We start from the raw sequence: 22,629 nt of genomic DNA on the forward strand, positions 1-22,629 counted from the left end.
GCGCTCGGGCAGAGACCAGGAGCCCGGCCCGCCCCCGTGGCCCCGGGGTGCGTGCGCCTGCGGGTTCCCGGCACCACGGGGGTGGCGGCGCGCGGCGGGCGCCCAGACAGCCGAGGGGTCGCTGAGGTGCGCGGCCCGCCCGCGGCGCCGGGGCGGAGCGCGGCCGGCGGCGGGGGGCGCGCACGTCGGGCGGTGCCGGGGCCCGGCTCCGCGCCCCGCAGGCGGCTCCGCCCCCCGCCCGCCCCCCGCCGCCCCGTGCCGCCCTACCGAGCGCGCCCGCTCCGCGGCCGGAGCCGGGCCGGGCCATGGCGAGGGCCCCGCAGCCGCGGCGCCGTCCCGCGCCCCCCGGGAGCGCCCTGCGCGCCGTCCTGCGCTGCAACCTGCCCCCAGGCGCCCAGCGCGTGGTGGTCTTCGCCGTGCTGGCGCTGCTCGTCCTCATCAACGTCGTGCTCATCTTCCTGCTGGCCTTCCGCTGAGTGCCAGCGCGCTCGGGTGAGTGGCCCGCGCCCGGCGCGCCGCGTCCTGCCCGCAGCCCCGCGCCCGGTCGGCGGCGCGTGCGTGCTGTGCCTCGGGCGTGGCGGCCGGTGCCGCGGGGGTCCCTGCGTCTGTCCCCCGCGCGGTATGTAACTAAAATGGCGCGTCTCGGATAGCTGAGGATGCGGACGCAGCTGTGCGCCGCTGTCTGTGGTTGTCGGAAGGGCGCATGTGACCGCAGGAGCGGACCTGGACACGCTTGTCAGTGTGGTTTGAGTGGGCTCTGCACATGTTACCTGCCGCTGTTTTCCCATTATAGGCTTAAGATAAGGGGTCTCAGCGTGTCCCCCACTACAGGCAGAGCCCCCTGAGCCCCTTGCAGGTGGGCATTCTGAACACCCCTGCCCACGGGCTGTGAGGATGCCAGAGCCCAGCCACCCTCCTCCCCAGACTGTGGGATGGAATAGTCCACCACCTTGCACGTGCGAGAGATGAGGGAGGGTGCTGGGTGGCCATCAGGGGCACCTCACGGCAGAGCCTGGCTTCCCCAGACCTGTCCAAATCTCAGCGGTACAGGAGGGGATATTGCCCCCTGCCGCTGGCTTGTCTACTTGCCCCTCCACTGGGACAGCCCCCACATAAACACCCCATGCCTCAGAGCGAGCCACTATCCCCGACTGCCAGGCCAGGACAGACTTGGACGGTTGGCCTGCTGGTCTGGAGGCTTGGCTTCTGTGCAGCAGCTCCCCAGAGCACCAGGGAGGGCCCTTGCCCAGAAACCCACCCACTGTGGCCCTGGTGGCCTCTGGGCTGTCCTGGAGGTAGAGTGACCTCCTGGAGTTACCTTTTGTCTTGGTGACAGCACATAAATGGTCAGTGTCATTTCTGTCATTCATCACAGTACCTCCCATCTGCGGATCCACACAGATGTGCGGATTGGTTCTCTGGGCATCAGTGGGAGGGGGTTGCTCATGGCTGTGTGCCTGTCAGGTGTCTCCTGTACCTGAGAAGATACTGGGACAAGGAAGTGACGAAAACAACGAACCCCTCCCCCACCACCAAGGGCTTCTGGGACACTGGGCAGGTATGGGATTGCCCATGCAGGGGTCAGGAACCCTGGTCTCTGGGAAGCCTTTTCTCTTTGCCCCGCACACAGAGCCCTTCCCCAGGCAGCTATGGGAAACCAGGTTTTTGAAAGGGCTGGCAGAATAAGGCAGCAGAAGTGTTCCCTTTCCCATGGGGCTTACAAGAGGGGCTCTGCGGAAACTGGGGGGATGGGGAGATGCCCAACCTGGTTAATACCATGTGGGAACAACTGGGAAGGGAGCTCCTGGGCAGCCAAGCTGTGAGGGGTGTGTCTCCATGGCTTCCTCCCTGCCTGGGCTCAGCAGTGAGGGCAGCCTGCACGCTGGCCTGGACACCCGTATGTGTGGCAGGTACACCTGAGGATGGGTAGCATTCCCAGCAATCTAGCATATTGTTCTTGGGAGAGCCAAATGTGGCATCACCCAGCATGTGAGTGTGTGCGGGCAGGTGACTGTTGGCAGGGGTGCAGCAAGAGGGAGGCTTGCAACACCCACTTCTCCAGGATCAAAACTACAGCTTAAGCAAGAAGTCCTGTTCCCTGATGGATCCACATGTCATTTTGCCTAAGCAACTCCAAGAGTGAACCCTTCCATTGTCTCAGTAACTCATCACTCAAAACAGTCTTTGTGGTCAGTCACACACCTTCATCCAACCTGGTGCACACAATCGCTGGAGGTCCCACATGCGCTCTGCCCTGATGCTCACACTCACCCATGGTCACCTCTGCCCTCTGTCCTTATGGGGACAGTCACTTGTGGTCACACACACTCCTCACACAGCCTCGCTGCATCCTTTTGTCTCATTTCATCTGTGTTTCAGTCCAGAGTGCTCCATCCTGGGGGCCAGGCCTCCCTGCAGAAGAGGATGTGCCTGTAGTAGGTCCTTTTAGCAGGTGTGAGTGCAGTGGCCCCTTGAGGAGACAGGCGGCCCCCCAGTGCTCATGTCCAGGTGGGTCTCAGGAATCTACAGCCCCTGATCAGCTGCTGGGTATAAGAGTAGGTTTGCACATGGGCTGTGGATTATTTGGGGAGAGCTTTCATGAGAGTTTGGGGGAGGTTTCACCCCAGAAACCATGAACAATTGTTGGTTTCTGAACGCACTTGCTCAGGCACTACCCTGGAGGAAAGGCCCAGCCTGAATGGGCTCTGGTGCCCGGGTAGCCTGGCCCACCCCTCCCCTGCCCATTCTGGGCATGGCAGAGGCCTCTTGGGCAGCGCGTGGAACTTGCTCAGGTGGAGACCCAGCCAGTCTGCTGTGGCCTAACTCTGGTTCCCATTTCCTAGCACACTGCCCTGCAAACACCCAGGGAAGGTCCCAGTGAGCCTGAAGTCAAGGGAGGACTCATACCTGTGAGCAGCTTGGATGAGGAAACAGAGCAGAGGGCCTTTCTGGTGATACTCCAGAGCCTGAACTGCTTGGCCAAAGGGTCAGCCTGTGGCTGTGCCTGAGAGCGACACTTGGTCCCAGCGGAGGGGCTTGGACCTCACCTCCTGTGCAGCCCACCCCTCCTCCTGAGCTAAATCCCCAGAGCAGTTCATGATTCAGGCAACAGAAACTGAGCCCATGTTACAGGAACATGATGTCAGCCCCACGGGCAGCGGAACGCTGAGCATGAGGGCTACCTGGGGGAGGGGGGCAGTTCCCTGCATCCTCCCTGATGGAAGTCCGCGACCACGTGGGCAGAAAGAACCTCGCCAATTCTTTCAGCAGAGAGATGCTAATACAAAGATTTGTTAGCCAGGTATAAAGTGGTTGGCTCAGTAGCTAGGTGCACAGGAACAGCTGGGAGGTGTCTATTCCCAAGGTAGCCTACAGCTGTAGGATGTACCTTCCTCCCTAGAGCTGGGGAATAAAGTCAAGCAGATGGAATGATTAAAACTGAGAACCCTGGGGGCTTGGGACCTAGGACTGTGAGGATGGGTGCAGCTCAGCTGGTGCTGGGGTCGGGGCATGAAACTGGCTCTGCAGGTGTTCAAAGGCCACAGAAGCCCTGACCCCGCTTCTGCCGGGGCTGGGCCTGCGCACCCAGGCCAGTGGCGCTGTTCTTTTCAGGGCCTCACAGGTACTGCAAATCTACAAGCCTGCAGGCAGGAGCAAACCCCCTCTTCCTCTGCTCTCTGGTCCCCCCCGAGGTCACACCAGGGGAGCCTCACAAGGAGCTGCTGTCATGGTGCAAATGCAGCTCATGGTGCAGCCAAGCAGAAATGAAGGGGGAGGCCGGGAGGCCACTGTGTAATCACTGGCTGGTGGGGATGGGAGGTGGTGGGCCTTGTGCAGGGGAATGAGCCGCATGCCCACCCCACAGATTCTGTGGCTCAGCAGGATTCCAGCGGTCTCATCCACTTCAGGCCTCATCATGAGCCCTGCCCGTCTAGACATAACCAGGGCTGCTGAGGGGTGGGGGCAGAGGGCAGGAGCACCCTGCCCCTGAGCTGGTGGTCCCTGCAGCCTTACCCCACTGACCTGCCTCTCTCTGACTCTCTCCGCAGCTCATCAGTGATGGCAGTGTGGTCTGTGCTGAAGCACTCTGGGACCATGTCACCATGGATGACCAGGAACTGGGCTTCAAAGCTGGGGACGTCATCGAAGTAATGGATGCCACCAACAGAGAGTGGTGGTGGGGCCGTGTCACCGACAGCGAGGGGTGGTTTCCAGCCAGCTTTGTGCGGGTACGGTGCTGAGCTTTGCCAAGGCCTGTTAAGCAGCCAGCTGGCTCTGCTCGGAAGTGTCAGCCTGGAGCTCTCCAGGGTCTGTGGGGCTGAGCTGGGGCCACAGGCTGAGGGCTGCCTGGGTGGGTGTCAGGAAAGCCAGCCCAGGGAGTTGTGACACAGCCTTCTTCCTCTTGCAGAGCCACCAACTGCAAGCCCTGCTCCCATTCCTCCCTCGGGGGGGCCCATGGTGGCCAGAGAGGAATGGGTCAGAAGTGATGGGTGTGGATTCCTCCCCGGGGAATCTGTGTGCTAGCTCGCATCCACCGCAGGCAGCTGGCTCCCTGAGTCTTTACCAACCTCTGGGAGCAGCTGCAGGGGCTGGGGCCGGGGCGGCTAACACTCCCACCTGCGGACACAAGTGCAAACAGGTTGTCTAGCCTGAGAAATCACAGGGAGGGGACCCAGATGCTACCTCTGGTGGCCTTTGGTTTCCAAGAAGGGGATCCAGGCGAAGTCTGCAAAAGGCTGGGTAAAGAGTGAGCCCAAGTCCTGGGGTTCATTGATTTTCCTGCCGCAGCCCCCCTTACAGACGGGCTCCTCTGTGCCCCAAGCAGTCCCTAGTCACGGAGGGAGCCGGCAAGGCCAGGCCACCGCCGGCTCCCGCGTGGCCCGTGGAGTGGCCACTATGGGCAGGCGCTGCGCTCACGGCGCCCCGTGCACGCAGAGCTAAGCGGGCGGAGGGGGGCGGCGCGGGGCGCTGACGCCACGTCGCCTGCAGCTGCGGGTGAACCAAGACGAGCCCGCGGACGACGAGGCGCTGCGGCCGGGGGACGGCCGAGGCGAGGACAGCGGGAGCGAAGCGCAGAGCGGCAAGAACCAGATGCGCACCAACGTCATCAACGAGATCCTCAGCACCGAGAGGGACTACATCAAGCACCTGAGCGACATCTGCGAGGTGAGGCCCGGCGGCGGGGGCGCGGGCGGGGGCGCGGGCGCGGGCGGAGGGAGAGCTGACGCCTGGTCCCCAGGGCTACATCAGGCAGTGCCGCAAGCGCGCCGACATGTTCAGCGAGGAGCAGCTGAGGACCATCTTCGGGAACATCGAGGACATCTACCGGTGCCAGAAGGCGTTCGTGCAGGCCCTGGAGCAGAGGTTCAACAGGGCGCGTCCCCACCTCAGCGAGCTGGGCGCCTGCTTCCTGGAGCACGTGAGCGCGCCCCCCGCCCCCGGCGCTGCGGCCCAGGCCCCGCCTCCCGAGCCCTCCCTGCCCCGCAGCCCACGGGGCGGCTCTGCCGCTGGGTCCGCGCCCTCCTCTCCCACCACACCTGCCCCCCGGCCTCCCCGCATTTTAGCCTTCCTTGGCCCCCACACCTCTGGATGTTGGCCCCGGAGGCTGGAGCCCAGGCCACCCACTACTCTACTCTGCCTAGAAACTTCAGACCCCATGCCCTGCCCAGTGTCCCCACCATTGAACACGGATTTAGAGGTGTCTGCTTCTGTGGGGGACAAACCAAGGCAGAGAAGGTGCCTTGAAGGCCATCGCCCTTGAAGGATTTGCTTGGGTCAGAGTAGAGGGCCGAGGGGAGCTGGGTAGGCAGCTGGTTGGACACCTAGGGGCTGTTCTGGGGCTCAGCACACAGAGCGGACTGACTTCCATGGAATGTACAGCGCCCATTTCCACTGAGTGTCGGCTGGCATTTAGCTAAGGTTCCCTGGCCTGATCTGGGCCGGATGGGGCCCTGGCCTGACAGGGAAGGCACTTGCTCATCCCTCTCCTGTGGCAGTCATGAGGGGCTGACAGGGATGCCCAGCCCTGCCAATAATGGACAGTGTGGGTTCCTGCCTGGCTCCCACCAGCTGGGTTCGGGGGGGCCTGCCACCTTAGTGGCAGAGGAAAACTGGGAGGGGGACCTTGGGCTGTCCCCAAGCAGGAGTGGGGAGGGGCTTGGGCACCTGAGTGAGTGTGGCATCTGGGTCCAGTGATTCAGCAGGCAGTTGTGACAGGGAACAGGAAATGGGGCAGGCCCGGGAACCCAGACTTTGTCAGCTTTAGTGTGACCACCACAGCAACCTGCCCAGCGTGGCTCTTACCTGCCTTTCACACCAAAGTCCCTGACATCCTGAGGCACCAAGTGGCAGGCTGGTCTCGGCTCCAGGCAGAGGAGACTTTACAAACAGAGGCACAGTGAGTCTCATGCATGACACCCACACAGTGGGGAGATACATGCCCCACTGTGTTGACAGGTGACAGTGGCTGTCCCTCAGGTGTGGGGCTGGAATGTGATGAGGAAGCAGACAGTGGGCTGGTAGTAACCCGAGAGGCGCCACCCCAGACCCTGACATCCACTTACTCTCTCAGTACCTACTTCCCTTTCCCTTTCCCCACCCCTTCTCTCTCTCACACATATTTTTGGCCTTGATAGCTCTTCCTTATTAGCATCACTGATTTCATCCCCCAACGGGCCTGTGATCGGGACACCTGCTGCGGGCCCTGCTGAGGCAGCCGGCGGTAGCAGGGGCACGCGCGGGCCCAGGTGCTCAGGGCTCTTGTGCCCAGTGCAGCAAGTAGGCAGGGCCGGGACCCCCGACGCCGGGACCCCCGAGGCCGACCCCCAGAGGACATGGCGGTCCGCTCCCTTCCCAGCCGGGTGGGTGCCTGGGGAGCAGAAGGCAACAGCCTGACCTCCAGCTGTGCCCCCAGCAAGCTGGCTTCCAGATCTACTCCGAGTACTGCAACAACCATCCCAGCGCCTGCGTGGAGCTCTCGCGGCTCACCAAGCTCAGCAAGTATGTGTACTTCTTTGAGGCCTGCCGGCTGCTACAGAAGATGATCGACATCTCCCTGGATGGCTTCCTGCTGACCCCTGTGCAGAAGATCTGCAAGTACCCTCTGCAGCTGGCCGAGCTGCTTAAGTACACGCACCCCCAGCACAGGTAGGCCGGCAGTGGGAGGCTCTTCAGAGGGAAAGGTCCCTGCCCACAGAACAGTCCCATAAACGAGGGAGGAGAACATTAATGGGGCAGGGGCACAGCCCAGAGGAAGCAGTTCTGCGGGGCCCTGGGGCCTTAGCCCGGCTCTGCTTTCCATCTCTTAAGCCCTCTTCCATCTGTTTTGCCCAGAGATTTCAAGGATGTGGAAGCTGCCTTACATGCCATGAAGAACGTGGCCCAGCTCATCAATGAACGGAAACGGAGACTCGAAAACATCGACAAGATTGCTCAGTGGCAGAGCTCCATAGAGGACTGGGAGGTGAGGGCCTGAAACCCCAGGAAATACTGCAGGGTGCGGCCCCTTCCTTTAAATCACACTGCCCCTGAAAATCGAGGGAGGGAGCTGAAGCAGAGAGCCATGCTCCCGGGAGCTAGCAGATGGCATCTGGCGGCAGGAAAGCTGGGCCCCTCCTTGCCTACCCACGGCGCTGGGCTGCAGGCCTGTGGTACTGCCTCCCAGAGCAGGCCCCCTGCCTCACTCCTGGTGAAGAGTTGAGGGCTCATGGAAAATCCGATGCTCCTTCCAAGGTGCAGCCAGCTGGCCAGCAAGAGGGACCACCCTTGGGACAGGCCAGATCCCAGGTTTAACCACTGGGACTCCCAGCAGAAGGGTCAGGCCTGCCGCAGAGCAGCCAGAACTGGATGCCCACTGGGCAGAGCTCCCTGGTTCTGATCTTCAGGCTTGTATGTCCCCCTTGTACCCACCAGCCTTGTCTTCTAACGTTGAATGGAGGCTTGGACGAAGGGTGACATTCCTGTCCTGTTTTCTCCACCTCCACACACCTGGGTGTGGGGCTGAGCAATGGGCCTTTTGTCTGGTTTTGGGGGTTGTTTTTTATTTTCCTGATGCTTGGTTCTGAGGCTCAGCCCTGGTCAAGGAGCCTACAAACTTGCTTGGATCAAACTGAATGGCTGCTACCAATTCCAGGAGGAACCACAGCAGGCAGGGCTCAGTCTGCAAGTTTGAGGGCCAGTAATGAGACTTGAGGTGCACTGAGCTGGAAAGAGGACTTCCTTTGCCCCTAAAAGATCTGCCTCAGGGGAACTTGCAGCCAGGCCTCAGTATTCTGGGCAGCACCAGCCAGTCCAAGTATCATGTGAGCCACAGAGGGAGTCTTAAATGTCCTAGTAGCCGTCTGAAAAAAGAAAAAGGAACAGGTAAACCTAACAATGTTTTCCTTAACTTGGTATATCTAAAATATTTCCACATGTAATCAATGTGAAATACCACTGGTTTATATTAAGTCTTCAAAATCTGTGTGTGTATCGCTTACATGACATCGTGTCTGGCCGCTTACATGACGAGACTGGTCGTATGTCAGGTTCTCACACCACTGGCCGCCATGGGTCCTGCTTTGCAGGGACAGTCAGCTCAGATCAAACCACCTTTGACTCCCCCACTGGCCCCTGCCCCCACCGCTTCCCCGGGGCTGCAAGAGCGGCACCTCCTTCCTGGCCTGCTGTGGCTGTAGACCCCAGCCCTGGGGGCAGCAGGCAGCAGGGCCGGTAGGGAGTCCCCCAGTGGAAGCAGGACAGGGCCTGCAGAGGGGGCTCCCTCCAAGCCCCAGGTGGGGTGCACTCTGCTCATGTACTCCTTGGGGCCTCCCAGGGGGAAGATCTCCTGGCCAGAAGCTCAGAACTCATCTACTCGGGGGAGCTGACTCGAGTTACACAGCCACAAGCCAAGAGCCAGCAGAGGATGTTCTTTCTCTTTGACCACCAGCTCATCTACTGTAAGAAGGTACTGGAGTTGCTCTGCCCTGCTGGGTGGGCCCTTTGGAGCAGGTGGGGGGAGTGAAGCTGAGGGCTGGGGGCAGCTGCCTGGGGAAAAGGAGCTGCACACAGGTGATTCTTCTTTCCTGCCCCTGTCCCCAACAACTCCCGGAACATCAGGCCCCTCCTGGGTCAGGCCCTTAGGGCTGGGATGCGGCGCTCTGCAGTGAGCCCGGTAGCCTGGGGTCACGGGCTGGCCCTCAGCCTGACCAGGGCCCAGTGCTGTTGGTAACACCCCCTCCCTAGCCTACTCCCTGCCTGCTTCTCACGCCACCACTTCTCCCCCCAGAACCCAGCTTCCTCTCCCAACCCCGCAGTCCTCTGTGCCAGCTTTCAAACAAGGCCCAAGTGGCCTTGTCTAGGAAGCCCTCCTAAACCCTGGCCTCCTGGCCCCAGTAGACCTGGTGCTCTTTTCTGCCATATAGTATGGGGCCTGGCCCCATTCCCATGGCTGCCTCCCCATGGGACTATGGGTGTCTTCGAGAACCCCCTTGCCAGTCAGTAGTGACGTAACTGAAGGAGCCAGCCCCCTGCCTTGGGTTCAGTGCCATCCTGGGCTGCCCCAGGCTCACAGCCCTCAGGAACTCATGGCTGCTGGGAGTGGGTATGCAGCCTACTGGCCTTCTGGTTACAGGGCAAAGGTGAGGCGGGGCCCCGGACATGGTCAGGAGAGTGGTCAGAGGCCAGGGAGGAGCCCAATGAGCAGGCTGGGCCAGCTGCTCACAGTGTCTGTGGCAGGACCTTCTCCGTCGGGACGTGCTGTCCTATAAGGGCCGAGTGGACATGGACGGACTGGAGGTGGTGGATCTGGAGGACGGGAAGGACAGAGACCTCCACGTGAACGTCAAGAACGCCTTCCGGTTGCACTGCGGCACCCCGGGCGAGAGCCACCTGTTGTGCGCCAGGAAGCCAGAGCAGAAGCAGCGCTGGCTCAAGGCCTTCAGCAGGGAGAGGGAGCAGGTGCGGCTGGACCAGGACACAGGTGCGCCTCAGCCGTGCTCTGTGAGGCCAGGCCGCCCTCCTGTTATCTGAGTGATGGGCAGGATAAGCCTAAAACTGTGTCACTGCCGAGCGCCTTGGGCTCTGGTGTTGGCTCAAGGGCTGGGTCGGCTGCTTGGCCTGAGGGCCTTGCTCCTACCACACAGCATGCACTTGTGCGTGTACACACACACACACACACACACGGGCCTCCTTGCTCCTACCACACAGCATGCACTTGTGCGTGTACACACACACACACACACACACACACACACACGGGCCTCCTTGCTCCTACCACACAGCATGCACTTGTGCGTGTACACACACACACACACACACACACACACACACGGGCCTCCTTGCTCCACACACACACACACACACACACACACGGGCCTCCTTGCTCCACACACACACACACACACACACACACACACACACGGGCCTCCTTGCTCCACACACACACACACACACACACACGGGCCTCCTTGCTCCACACACACACACGGGCCTCCTTGCTCCTACCGCGCGCGCGCACACACATGGTGGGGCCTCTCAGCTTCAGGGACCTGAGGGAGCCCCTTTCCAGTACCAGCCCTGGGAGAGCGTGGGAGGGAGGCAGTGCAGACCTCCAGAAGCCCCCTCTCACCCTCTGTGAACAGGGCAGCTTCCCACTGCATGGGTCCCTGTTCCTGGGCCTCGGGCCTCGCACTCGGCAGTGACCCGGTGGGCACTCGGTCTGGAAAAGCATCTCCCACTACAGTAGAGGGAAACAGGGCAGAACCAGGGAGGGTGCGAGGCCCCTGGGGGGCACCAGCGCATCCCCTCTGCCTGGCTGGCCAAGGCAGGCTGGCTGAGCCCGAGGCTGCGTCCCTGTGGCAGGATGGGACCCTGAGCACCTGGGGCCTGTGGGAGGCGCAGGGCCCAGAGGACGGCACCAGGGTGGAAGCACAGCACGGGAGCATGTGAGCAGGTAGGGGAGGTGAAGGGCAGCCAAGGCCTGGCAGGGAAGTGGGGTCTCACTGTGCCCCTCCTTCCCAGGCTTCTCCATCACAGAGCTGCAGAGGAAGCAGGCCATGCTGAATGCCTGCAAGCAGCAGGCCGCTGGAAAGCCCAGAGGTAAGCGGGTAGCAGCCCCACCTCCACCCACGGCCTGGCCCTAACCGGGGCCACACCCTTCCCGGCTCCCGGAGCACAGCCAGCTATGCTAGCTCCTGGGCCCTCCTCTGCAGGTGTTTGTTCCCGAAGGTGGGTGATATGGGGCCACCAGGACAAAGCTTGCCCCCGTTTGCAGGTGGTGGCTGTTCCTGCTGCCCCTTTCCCCCGGCCCCCTCTTTGGTGCTGGTGCTCATGTCCCCAGGCAGAGCTGTTTTCTGGCAGGCATCTTCCCGACCCCCGGGCAAGACGCCAGTATCCCCATTTCTACAGAGCCGTTCAATGCCTTGCACAGGGCCTGGGCTACAGGAAGCTCCAGGGCCCCACACCTTCCCGGGCTGCAGACCATGTCCTCTGCAGGGTACAGGAGCGTGGCCCCGGCTCCTGGGTGTGGCCCCCCCGGGGGGGTCTGAGGCAGGGCCCTGAAGGTGCTCCCGTACCAGCCCCACAGCCCTGTGCACCCGGCCCACGGGCACCTCTCACCCTGCCATCTCCCCTGCCTAGCCCTGGGCCGGCCGTACTACCTGATGCGCCAGAAGCACCCAGGCCTGCCTGCCTGCCTGCCCCAGCAACAGGTCCTGGTGCTGGCCGAGCCCAAGCGGAAGCCGTCCACGTTTTGGCACAGCATTAGCCGGCTGGCACCCTTCCGCAAGTGAGCTGGCGCCCTGCCGGCAGCACTATCTGCATCTGCCCACGAGCGGGCCCCCAGCTTCTCCCGGAGGCCCCGCATCTGGCCCTCTGCCTGCAAGTGAGCAGGGCTGAGCAAGGGAGTTGCTCGGTGCCACTGGCATGCACCAGGTTCTGGGCCCCCGTTCTTGGTTTCTTCTCCACTGTGGATCCATGGAAGACACCAGATGGAGAGATGCGGCCCCACAGCACATGCACCCCCACCACCCTCTGGACTTTTGTGGAGCCTCCTGGGAGCCAGAGCTCAGAACTACTGACCAGGCCCATGTGCTTGAGAAGACTGGTGGCTTCGGACCCCCTTTGGACAACTAATCATCCCCCCTCCTGTTCTCTCTGGGCAGGAGACCACTGCTGCCTTCGGCTGCCCACAGAGCTGGGCTGTGTGCCCTTCTGCCCTCACTCTCCTTGCAGGCCCCCAGCTGGCGGTGCCAGGCAGCTTGCATCCCTGGAGGGTGGTAAGCAGGAATTCCATGCACAAAAACGTCTGGCCCAGAGCCCACCAGTTTTGCTTCCCATCCCCTCTAGACACTCCTGGCTGCTAGATCCCTCTTCACTTGTTTGTTTATAGTGGAAGGAAAACAAAACTGCAGGCAGCTGCATACTTCTGTCAGGGTTTGTGACCCGTCCATGGGTAGCTGTGAGTTCCCTCCAGAACCTGGTTGGTTGTTTTTGCTTGGATTTTGTTTTACTAACAGTGGGGAAAAAGAATTGTCAGTGACGCAGAAAGACCGCCTTATCCTAAGTGAGTGTGAGAAGCCATGGGTCTGGATTCTGCAGCCCAGTGTCGGGCTGACGGCGCAGCCAGGGGCCCGTTGGCACGTGGGCTGGAAGAAGGCCCACGCCCGCTGAGGAGGGGCGCCCGTGGGTGCACAGCTCGAACTGCCCCTGGCTTGTGGGAATTCAGCAGCATGTACACTCACTCTTGCACTATACCTTCTCCAAGCCAGAAGCCGCATTTAATTTCATAAAGAAATGTGTAAAAACCACCTGGCTGCCAGCCTTGCTTTCTGTTGGTGTTTGTGTGTTTTCTCCTCTGTACATCCCCATCTTCTTCTGCTGGCTAACTGCCCCCGGCTTCTCCTTCAACAGGTTGGAGGAGCTCAGCAGCACTCAGAGGTGGGGCGGGGGCTCACCTAGTTGCAGAGCAGGCCCCCAGCGCTGTGGTGGAAAGGCTGAGATCCAGCTCAGCGCTCCAGAGGCTCGGGCTCCAGGGAGCTGCCCAGATGCAGGACAGAGCTGGCCTGGCCCCTCTCACCCAGGGCCTGGAAGCCTGCTCCCACCCCGGCCTTTGCCTGCCTCAACTGCTCCCAGTCTGTGTTTGGCTGTAGTTAGCAAGTGTGAGTGTAGGGAACAGGCAGTAGTCTTTCTGAGTCTCAGCACCCGCCTCTGGAATGGGGAAGAATGCCTTCCCAGAGGACATGGGCCGCCTCCCTCCCGTCCTCCCACCTGGGGGAACACTCGCCAGCCTGCTGCCTCTACTCACACTCCCAGGGTTACTGGAGCTGAGCACTACAGGGCCTCTGGCCAGACCCTTGCATTTCCCAACTTGTGAGAAGCTACACTACCTCTCAGCTAAGCCCACCCCAAGACAAAACCTACTGGAAAAAATCATGAAAATCACAGTATGCAACACAAGTCAATCTTTATTGAAAACTGCAGTATTAATACATAACAATTCTTGTTACAATAAACGTGCTTTTAAGAATTTTAAATCTGAGTTCATCTACTCTTCAGATTGCATAAAAAATTAAAAGAGTATGAATTTACACGTAATGGAACTGGCTCAGGATGGATGTTCTGTTCCTTTGTATTGACTGACACCGTAAGTTCAACGCAGAGGTGAGGGGTGCCCTTGAACACTGGAAGACAATGCTGATTTAAGCTTAAAAAAAAGTACCAAGAGAATGGTCTAAAAAAAGTATTTAAAAATCATTGTTTTAAAAAAAGGAACCATTTTTCCAGTGGGTTACAACCCATGTGGCTCCTCGCGGCCTCTTCCCAGTGGCTGTCACAGCCTCCCTGTTAGGGGCACAGGAGGGATGGCCTCAGATCCAGTTCCGCTGGGCTGCTGACCACTAGTGTGCGCAGGGACCCGTGGGGACCCCACGGGGCACAGGAAGCAGAGACAAGATGCTCACCCTCAGTGACAGTGCCAGCCTCCGTCTCCCTGTTCCAAGTGACTCAGTGGAAGTCAGGGGGACTCAAATAAGATGACCCCACAGGTTTTCTGTCCTTCAAATGAATAGGAGTGGGGAAAGAGAACCCATCCTCTGAAACGTGTTAACATCAACTTTGCAATTTCCTACTAGAAAGGTCAGGCCACCTCAGTCTGCAGCGTGCCACCTGAGAGTCCTCTCAGGTGGTGGTCCCTTCAGGAAGCTCAAGCTCGTTAACAAAGCTCAGGAAAACCACACTAACACTTGAGATGTGCTGGACAGACCTAAAGCCACCTGCCCTTCCCTGAAGTCACACACGCTCCTCTTTAGAGACACCCTCTCTTTAGGAAGCCCAGAGAGAAGAACCAAAAGCTGCCCCCCTACAAGCTGTTCACCCTCAAACCTGCCCTTGCACCTGCTGGGGGCAGGCGGGTAGGCAGGGCCCAGGCTGGCAGTGACTGGGGCGTCCAGCTGTTAAGTGCCAGATGTGGAGAAGATGGCCCAACTGGTCACAGTAATACTGTTTCCAAATGTTTACAAAGGACAGGTGAAGTCTGGAGCGCCTCCTAAGTCAGCCCCAATGCCAAATGCCGATGCGGCCGCACTGGCTGGCACACGCCCTCCTTCCACCACCTTACCAGCAGGCACACTCCTGGAGGCCCACGAGGGGCCGACACAGCCAGCTACCAGCATATCCTGGTGCCTCACGCACAGACTTCCTCCCGTGACTGAGGATGCCACCAGATGGAGCAGGGCCCCATGCGCCCAGCTTGGGAAGGGCAGGGTGCTTGCTGACCAGGTGCCCGGGCCAAGGCTCGCCTCCCTCGTCTCCTGTGAACAATCCATTTGCATATCACTCAGGAAACAGGTTCACAGAACAGCAGCTGGTCAGCCTAGGAACCACGTCAACAATAATGTTCTGAAAGGACTGAACACAAGGCATAAAAGGTTCTGGATGCGCCGCCGTGCCTATTACCTCAAAATGCTCTGAAGGTGGCCTCATTCGTGAGAGGCAGCGAGCTCACGGGGCCACCACTCGGTGCTAGGCACTCAGTCCCCCAGCCCAGATCCAAACCGAATGTCCACGAGCAGAGGAACAACCACCCAAACCTCGGGAGAGTAGCTGAAGAACACAGATCCATATACACATCCTCGATGAAGTCCACGTTTACAGGAATTAGGTCCTTTGCTTGCCTGTCTCAACTTCCAAAAGAACCATAGTTCAGTCATAGTGAGACTCTCAAATCAGGAATGTCACATATAAAAAAAGCAAAACGTCTTTCAATAGTCCACTATTGTGCTTGGGTATCAAATTACACAACTTGTAACAGATTTTCTATTCCTTAATTAAATTTTACTGCAACTAAATGCTGCTAAAATTGCGACCTGTGATAATTTCACTACTCACATGCCCAGAAGTCTCACCTGTGGGACAAGACCTACCTTTCATTACTGTATTTGGTAGCTGATGCCCTAATGGCTTCAGACCTGCAAAGACCTCCACACGGATGTATTCCATATGCAAAAGTGTCTAACAGCTCCTACTCAACTTCACAAAAAGGAACAAGGATTTTACAACCTTACAGGGGGAAAGTGTTAATGAGGCTGATGTAAATGGGGGAAAGGGAACCCACTCTTCTCTCTTTGAAACACCATCTGATTTAGTGCTTGTGAAAACACTCACACCATGTGTGCCAAGCCTTCAAGCAAGCCTGAGGGAACATCCTACATAACTACCTACCTCTGCCTCCTGAATTCAGTGATGCCACCCCTTCCAGCTGGTCCTGTGTGTGTGTCTGTGCGTGTGTTCCCATTTCGTTGTTTATTCAAAGCACACACTAAAATCCTACTTTCCCCTAAACTAACCACACTAAGCTGGGGCCTCTGTGACTTGGTCAGCTCGTCCCAGGAGCCCTTCGAACCCAGTCAGTACTACAGACCACGCACTACACAGACAGGGTCACCAACACAGAGTGAGAAGCGGATGCAGCCCGTGTGCCGGGGTAAATGGCAGCTCCCCACATGCACACACGCATGAAGCCATTTAAAGGACTTATCAGTAGGCACACTACATTAACAGACTTTAGGAGTAAGGAGCCTTCTGCTTACAATGATCCATGCAAAAATATTCCTAAACTTCTTATAAAATAAAGTGTGAAGAAGAAAATTATGAAGAGTATTCACTATAAAAAATAAGGTTACCAAAGGCTCAGGGGTCAGCTGTCTGCTCATCAACCAGGGTGGAATGCCGAGCCAGCACCAGAGCCCTACCTAGCTGCCAGAGACGCAAGAGCAGGGTCCTCTCCCAGCCAAAGCCCATGCCACTTGGAACACCAACGGGGCGGGTCCCCTGCCTGACAGACTGTGCAAAGGGCATAAAGCCTTTCCATGCCCCCCCTACTACCCCCTGACTCCGAGAACAGACACACATTCCCATTGATACAAGTTGGGCATATTCAGCCAAAGAAGTCCTCTTGATTTCTTATGTACAATACTCAGATTTCAAACACAAAATCCTTTCCATTATAACTGCTGGCAGGCAAACGCATTCTGACGCTGCCTGGCCATTTGCTGTCCAGGCCTTTGTGCTGGTGCCCGCAGCTGCAAGAAGAGATGGCCGGACCACTCACAGCCACAGGCCCCAGCCCTTCCCTCACGCCTCACTCCTCGAGGAGTCCCCCAAGACAGTCTCTGAGGACAGGTCCCCACCAGGGAGGTGGGCCCAAAGAGCCACCGCCTGGCCTCTCCACAAGAAACAATTTGAAATAGTTTTGTTCCCTTTTAATAGTTCTGAATATACAAGTTTCTTCATAACACACAGCTGAAATCTTCGCCCTTCTTTGTGGGTTAAGAACAGCAATGTCGACCTGTTTTCAGCCGACTCAAACACTTCTCAGGAAGAAAGAAAGGAATGAATTTTTAAACTGAATAGGAGAGGCCAATACCTCCTCCAGGTGTGGCTGTTTCTCTTTCACGGATCTTCCAACCCGAGAAAATAATTTAGTTTTACACAGACCTTTTCCAATAGAGAGAGAACATTATCTCTGTGTATAAGACATTGACAATGAAAATGTAGTTATTAGAGACCATGGCTTTGCTGACACACAAACCAGCTTGTGTCACTAACTGCACTGGCCACACACCTCTGTCATCTCCATGATAATCCTGAAGACCGGCCACAGCACACTGACCCCATGAGCCTACATGGAAAGCACAGGGTGCTCACTGATCTGGCTGGGCCCCTGTGGCCGTGGACCCCCTACTACTCTCCCCCCAGCTCTGCAACTCTCTCCCAGGGCCATCGGTGCGGAAGACACAGATGACTAAAAACTCAAAGCCCAGGCCCCCAACTGACCCCAAAAGGTTGAACAATTATCCAACAGATTTCAGATGCGTTATGAAGAAATTCACTTTAACACTTGAAACTTTAAGACGCTGCGTACAGTACAACAGTGCATTAGTGATAGAGGTTGTAAAATACTGTCCATTCCTTTGGGTTTTGCATATGATGGTTTTGCATCAGTCACTGCAGGTAGATTGAGCAAGCTTTGTTTTTGTGTGGGTTTTTTTAAACATGCATTCAACTAGATATAATTCAGAATAGATTAATACTCCCTTTTCATCATACAGTTAGCTAAAAAATTGCCAGGCAGCCCACAAAACAGGATTTGCTTTAAGAACAACCCAGAGTCCGTTGGAGGCTAGTGGTGCAGGCACCTGCTGAGCTGGGCCGCAGCAGTGTTTAGCTAAGTGTCGAGAGCATTACGAAGAAAGTCCTGGTTGGAGGCACGCAGCCTGCAGCACCAGCTGTGGAACCTCCATGTGACCCGCCAGTTCCCTCCTTAAACCTGGGGGTGGGGAGACAAAGACACATGGTCACAGAGCGCCTGACACCACTGCTCCAAAAGGCAGGTGTTTCCACCGAAGGGGTGAATCCACTGGGAACACACAGGGCAGCAGCAGGCCAGGCTCCCATCCCTGGTCCCCAAGCGCTTCCAGGACACTTCCCACTCCTAGAGGAATCCACTTCCTGCAGGAGGTGGGTGAGAGGCCTGAGCACCATCCAGGCAAGGAGCATGTGTGGTGCACCCAGCAGGTATGCGACAGGCTCTTCTTTCTTCTGCTCTGTAGCATCTCAATGAGAAGAGAACTTTGACCAGTGCACTGCCCTTGGCTCAAGTGGAGCCTGTCCCTCCCCGGGGCTTCCCTAGCAGGCACGGGCCATTCCCTGCTGGGAAAGCACACTGTGCGCAGGAGCCCACCCAGGCTTCACAGTCACTCACCTCTGCAGGGTGATCACCACTGGGGGGGCACATAGCTGTAGGTGGGTGTTCCTGGGGCCCGATACGTGGGCACAGTGACGGGGTGGGGGGCGACAGGTGTTGGGGAGTGGGCTGTCAGTAGAGTACCTGGAAGGAAGAGCAGCACGTGTCAGTGGCCGCGGCCCTGTAACCACCCAGCCCCAGGCTGTCGGAGAGGAGGGGTGGGCGGCAGGCCCTGCAGGCGGGCAGAGGGGGAGAGGTCGGCCCTCACCTAGAGCGCTGCCACTCGGGCCACACCCACAAGGCTGTGGCAGCGCAGCCAGCTCTCCTAGCATCTGCCGGCGCCTCGGGGCTTCCCCTTCATGCCAGTATATTCAATTATTTTTGTGGATGTTGGTGAACAAAATCAAAACATAATTATTATTCAGCCTTAAAAAGGAAAGAAATTTGGACACATTTTACAACATGGATGAACCCTGACACCATTATGCTCTGTGAAACAAGCCAGTCATAAAAAGACAAATCCTGGATGATCCCACCTCTGTGGGGGACCTAGTGGTCCCTCCTAGAGAGGAGAGGGGTGGTGGCCAGGGGTGGGATGAGGAACGGGAGTTGTTTAATGGGTCAGAGTTTTGGTTTTGCAAGATGTAAAAGCTCTGACGATCTGTGTCAGTGAATAAACTTAACATTGTCGGACTGCACAGTTAAAAACAGTTGAGATGGTAATAAACTGAAGAGAGGGAGGAGGGGAGATTCCAAACTACAAGAGCTCTGAGTACATGAAGAGAAAGTATTTTCCCTATAAATGCACAAAATGCAGTGACTGCCTACACCCACCTGAGACAAGCTCGGCATCACACCTAACAGCACCCCCTTGGGCCCCCAGCCCACACCCAGGCCAGGCTTGCCCTCCTTCCCTCCACATGCCCCAAATGCAGTTTCTGTCTGGGCCTTCAGAGATATGTATGGGAAAACCAAATAAAATAGAGACTCTGAGCAGAAACACACATGCTATCCTGAAATGCCTCTCTCTCTCTGGCACAATTTCCTTACAATGAAGTAAAATCTGGAAAAACTAAGAGGGAACAATATAAAAAAAACCCACCCCAGATACAGGTGACCAAGTGCACGGTAGGTGAGCTGGGCCCCACCAGACAACTCACATGCCCAGAGAGGCAGCCTAATTCCCGGACACCGAATCAAGTCCCGGGGCTCCGCGGCAATGTGCTGCCCCAGCAAGGGGCCTCACCTCTCCCCTGGCTTATTTTCCTGGCCTAGGGGAAGCCTTGGGAAATAACAGCCGATGGGTGCCGAAGCATCTCTCCAGGCAGCTCCAGCTGAGCGAGATGCAGCGAGCTCTGCCTCCCGGTGCTCGCGCCTCGCGCCACAAGCGCCCAAGGCCAAGGACTCACCTGCTGACATGGCCATCGTGGTCCCGGCCACCATGCCCATGGTGACCCCGTTGCCCCTGGGCGGAGGGATGGGTGCTGGGTACACGGTCGCCGGCATGCCGTTGGGCTGGACCACCGTGGTGTGGTGGATGACGTGCGGTGGCGCCGCGTACAGGGGCTGCGTGTAGTATGTGCCTTGCTGTGGGGAAGAGGACGCAGAGCTGCCTCAGGGCCCCAGCCCATGGGCCCGAGCCCAGACAGAAGCCGCCCCTCCCATGTACACCTGGGGCCCAGGGCCCGGCCTACCTGAGCGTATGGGCTCTGCTGGGGGTAGGCACTTCGCACGGGATACACAGCGGTCTGATAGGGGTTGGGGGAGGGCGAGTACGGAGGCACCGCCCCGCTGGTGGGAGAGCAGGACACTTTGTAAGGGGCACCGGGAGAGTAACCTGAAACAAGAAGCCCAACAGCCTTAGATCGTGGCCGCCGCGTGCGGCTGGGCCAGGCCCGGGAGAGGGGCCGAGTGCACGGTGGGCAGGCGTGCAGCACCCGGCCTGGACTGCAGGCCCCTCCCAGTCTTCCCGAAGCACTAACTTCATTTCTTAGACTTGAGGTGCAAGTATGTGCTGGGGGTGAGGGATGGGGGAGTCAGGGATGAGGAACAAATCAAAGGAGAGCGTCTACTCACAGGAAAGTACCCGTCCACAGTAAAGTAAATTGGTATGGCCTTCCTGGGGCATAATTTGGCATTAAGAGTATGTATATCTTTTTTTTTTTTTTTTTGAGAGGGCATCTCTCATATTTATTGATCAAATGGTTGTTAACAACAATAAAATTCTGTATAGGGGACTCAATGCACAATCATTAATCCACCCCAATCCTAATTCTCAACAGTCTCCAATCTTCTGAAGCATAATGAACAAGTTCTTACATGGTGAACAAATTCTTACATAGTGAATAAGTTCTTACATGGTGAACAGTGCAAGGGCAGTCACCACAGAAACTTTCGGTTTTGATCACACATTATGAACTATAGATAATCAGGTCAAATATGAATATTCGTTTAATTTTTATACTTGATTTATATGTGAATCCCACATTTCTCCCTTATTATTATTATTATTATTATTTTTTTAAATAAAATGCTGAAGTGGTAGGTAGATGCAAGATAAATGTAGAAAACATAGTTTAGTGCTGTAAGAGAGCAAATGTAGATGATCAGGTGTGTGCCTGTAGACTATGTGCTAATCCAAGCTAGACAAGGGCAATAAAACATCCACGGATACAGGAGATTTCTCTCAAAACAGGGGGGATGAGGTTCTAAGCGTCACCTCTGTTGATCCCCCATTTCTCACCTGATGGCCCCCCTGCAACTGTGCCTGTCTTAGGTTGTTCCTCCCTTGAGGAATCTTACCCGTCTCTGGCTAACCAGTCATCTTCTGGGGCCATACAGGGAAATGTAAAGTTGGTAAGTGAGAGAGAGGCCATATTGTTTGATAAGGTTAGCTTTTTACTTCTTTGCAGATTTATGCCCTGTGGCTTCTATGCCCAGCATTTGTCTTGAGGTATCTTTACCACTTGGAAGAATTATGATACTCGGTAAATTCGATATGAGGCACGAATTCTATTTAAGGGTTGTAATTAGGAAGGAAGAAGAAAAGCTACAGAAGTAGCAGGCGGAAGAAAACATGGGAAGATTGATTATTTCTTTGACATATCTTCTTGTAGAGTAACTTAAGCATGTATAGGTTTTAAACTACTAATTAAATTACGCACACACATTAACAAAAAGTATGTATATCTTTTAATGCCATAATTCCTCTTATATAAATTGTTTTAAAGAAATAAGCATGGATTTGAACAAAGACTCAACTGTAATGTAAGTGAGCTCATCAGTGTGGTGTTTATTATAGCAAAGCCAGAAAGGAGCAACTCGCCAAACACCAGGGCTGTGGGAGAAAGACTCTGACGATAAAGCAGATTAATAAATAAAAGACATAAACCACAAAGACCAAGAATGAAAGAGGACAACACTTTGCAACCTCAAGAGCAGAAGAGGAGACTGACACAGGGGCCTCAAGGAAGCTGAACTTAGCCACAGTGAGGTTCCAAGCAGCAGCCCGAAACCAGGCAGGCCCCTTCCCAAGACCCAGGAACCACTGGGGAGAGTCTCTCGGAATTGGTATAGGGCTGCAATCTGGAAGAGAGACTGAGTCCAGTTGGGAAGCAGTAGTGCCTGGGCCCCATCCTGACCCCAACAGAGCCTAGTGCTCTATCCTCCGGGGAGGACAGGCGAGAGCCTCTGACCTGCTATGTTCATAGCAGCTTTACTTGCAGTGATTGCACGTCCAAAAGCAAGTTGCAGCGCAAGCCACGTGCTGGAGCTGCCCAGCCACCGAGAAGAGCTGTCAGACAGAACGTGGGAGCCATCTGAAACATACACCTATACACAAAGGCAGCCAGCCACATGGACACACACCGTCTGCGCCCACCAATGTGAAACGCTGCACACATATTTCCCATAGGGACCAGAAATTCATTCCTAGAGATCTTCCCCAGAAAAATGAAAACAAATGCCCACAATAGGACTTGTAAAAACGTTTGCCAAACTTATTCAGAAGAGCCAAAACCTGAAAACAATCCAACTGTTCATAAACAGAAGGATGGACACATTCTGATACATGCATCAAAAGGAGCCATGCATGACTCTGACTTCGGTTTCAATACCTACCTAGTAAAGCTACAGTGTCAGAAATCGGGAGGGACAGCCTGGCAAGGCGCAGGGAAGACCTCTGGGGAGACAGAGCGCTGGGTGCTCTGTTTCAGGTGGTGGTCACATGAGTATGTACAACTGTCAAAATTTGTCCAACTGAGCACTTAATATGTATGTGGCAGTTACACACAAATTATACCTCCAGTTTAAAACATGAACTGAGTACAAAAAATTAAAGTTAAAAAATTTTAAAGTACGTTAGTGGAATACATTTAGCAGGTGCACATGTTCTGGTTTAAGTTTAAGAG

At 56.5% G+C, this 22,629-nt stretch overlaps 2 protein-coding genes across 10 annotated transcripts in view; one reads left to right on the forward strand and one right to left on the reverse strand.

Moving 5' to 3' along the window:
- ARHGEF4 (Rho guanine nucleotide exchange factor 4) overlaps positions 1-12,785 on the forward strand; it is a 129,301-nt gene extending 116,516 nt beyond the window's left edge. For 4 of the 6 annotated variants that reach the window (XM_073241607.1, XM_073241608.1, XM_073241609.1 and 1 more), the window contains 9 exons: positions 4,050-4,229; positions 4,990-5,166; positions 5,240-5,419; positions 6,914-7,146; positions 7,333-7,462; positions 8,813-8,944; positions 9,715-9,958; positions 10,999-11,076; positions 11,617-12,785. In XM_073241607.1, coding sequence (XP_073097708.1) covers positions 4,050-4,229; positions 4,990-5,166; positions 5,240-5,419; positions 6,914-7,146; positions 7,333-7,462; positions 8,813-8,944; positions 9,715-9,958; positions 10,999-11,076; positions 11,617-11,768 — 1,506 coding nt within the window. In that variant the 3' untranslated portion in view covers positions 11,769-12,785. Of the gene's footprint in view, positions 1-279; positions 493-4,049; positions 4,230-4,989; positions 5,167-5,239; positions 5,420-6,913; positions 7,147-7,332; positions 7,463-8,812; positions 8,945-9,610; positions 9,959-10,998; positions 11,077-11,616 lie in introns of those variants that run through there. The other 2 variants (XM_036995931.2, XR_012133431.1) reach the window with 2 other exon arrangements.
- Positions 12,786-13,424: 639 nt separating this feature from the next.
- FAM168B (family with sequence similarity 168 member B) overlaps positions 13,425-22,629 on the reverse strand; it is a 28,109-nt gene continuing 18,904 nt past the window's right edge. For 3 of the 4 annotated variants that reach the window (XM_036995932.2, XM_036995933.2, XM_017678240.3), the window contains exons 4-8: positions 19,915-20,057; positions 19,630-19,807; positions 18,489-18,575; positions 18,239-18,364; positions 13,425-17,803 (exon numbers count right to left, since the gene is read on the reverse strand). In XM_036995932.2, the coding sequence (XP_036851827.1) occupies positions 18,252-18,364; positions 18,489-18,575; positions 19,630-19,807; positions 19,915-20,057 (521 nt within the window). In that variant the 3' untranslated portion in view covers positions 13,425-17,803; positions 18,239-18,251. The remainder of the gene's footprint in view (positions 17,804-18,238; positions 18,365-18,488; positions 18,576-19,629; positions 19,808-19,914; positions 20,058-22,629) is intronic. The other variant, XM_036995934.2, reaches the window with a different exon arrangement.

The sequence above is a fragment of the Manis javanica genome, chromosome 7, assembly GCF_040802235.1.
Source record: "Manis javanica isolate MJ-LG chromosome 7, MJ_LKY, whole genome shotgun sequence".
Lineage (NCBI taxonomy): Eukaryota > Metazoa > Chordata > Mammalia > Pholidota > Manidae > Manis > Manis javanica.